Source organism: Lepidothrix coronata, unplaced genomic scaffold, assembly GCF_001604755.1.
Source record: "Lepidothrix coronata isolate B3197 unplaced genomic scaffold, Lepidothrix_coronata-1.0 Scaffold515, whole genome shotgun sequence".
Classification (NCBI taxonomy): Eukaryota; Metazoa; Chordata; class Aves; order Passeriformes; family Pipridae; genus Lepidothrix; species Lepidothrix coronata.
The window spans coordinates 9,525-10,595 of record NW_016690695.1 but is presented as its reverse complement, the minus strand read 5'-3'; the positions used below and the strand labels follow the sequence as shown (position 1 = coordinate 10,595).

General features: G+C 22.4%; 1 protein-coding gene across 1 annotated transcript in view; it reads left to right on the top strand.

Annotated features, from left to right (window-relative positions):
• The window catches only part of PIP5K1A (phosphatidylinositol-4-phosphate 5-kinase type 1 alpha), a gene marked incomplete at its 3' end in the record, with an annotated part of 15,606 nt that extends 14,541 nt beyond the window's left edge, over positions 1-1,065 (top strand). The window contains exons 6-7 of the mRNA XM_017839854.1: positions 701-782; positions 971-1,065. Of these exons, the coding sequence (XP_017695343.1) occupies positions 701-782; positions 971-1,065 (177 nt within the window). The remainder of the gene's footprint in view (positions 1-700; positions 783-970) is intronic.
• Between the last annotated feature and the right edge of the window lie 6 nt (positions 1,066-1,071).

Here is a 1,071-nt window from a genome sequence, read left to right as displayed (position 1 = left end):
AATTAATAAAACATTATTTCATATTAAATAGTCATAATGTAAATTATAATTTATGCTAATAATAACTAATTATGATTATAATAATTATATTTTATTATATATTTCACAATATATATTATTTTATATATTATATTAATATATGTAATATCATCATAGTTATATATTATAATTAATAAAACATTATTTCATATTAAATAGTCATAATGTAAATTATAATTTATGCTAATAATAACTAATTATGATTATAATAATTATATTTTATTATATATTTCACAATATATATTATTTTATATATTATATTATTTTATATATTATATTAATATATGTAATATCATCATAGTTATATATTATAATTAATAAAATAGTTTTTCATAATAAGTAATTATAATACAAATGATAATTTATTTTTATAATAAATGATATTAAAATTCTAATTATAATAATTATATTTATTGTTTTATATTCTATAATATATAGTATTATTATTATATAATATATATTATATAATATATTATATTATTATGTAATATATATTATATTATTATATAATATATATTATATTGTTATATATAATGTTATTTTAATTCTATATTGTAATTAATAAAATCTATCATTTTATATTAAATAATCATAACACCAATCCTAATTCATTATTCTTTATTCATAACAAACTACAACCTTATTATTTATTAACATTAAGAACTAGAATATTAATATTCTTCTCCCTTGCCAGGTTTGTGAAGAAGTTGGAGCACTCCTGGAAGGCCCTGGTGCACGACGGGGTGAGAGAAAACAGCCCTTTTTTGGGGGAAAAACCCACTTTTTAAAGCCTTTTCCAACCCCTCTGGGCTCAGAACCCCGCATTTCCCAGGCACAAAAACCTCCCTGTCAGAAATAGTGGTTTTTATTTTATTTTTATTTTATTTTTGCTGTTGTTCCCTCGCTGATATTTGTGTTTTTGCCCCCCCAGGACACGGTGTCCGTGCACAGGCCCAGCTTTTACGCCGAGAGGTTCCAGCGCTTCATGTGCAACACGGTCTTCAGGAAAATCCCACGTGAGCCTTGGCAATT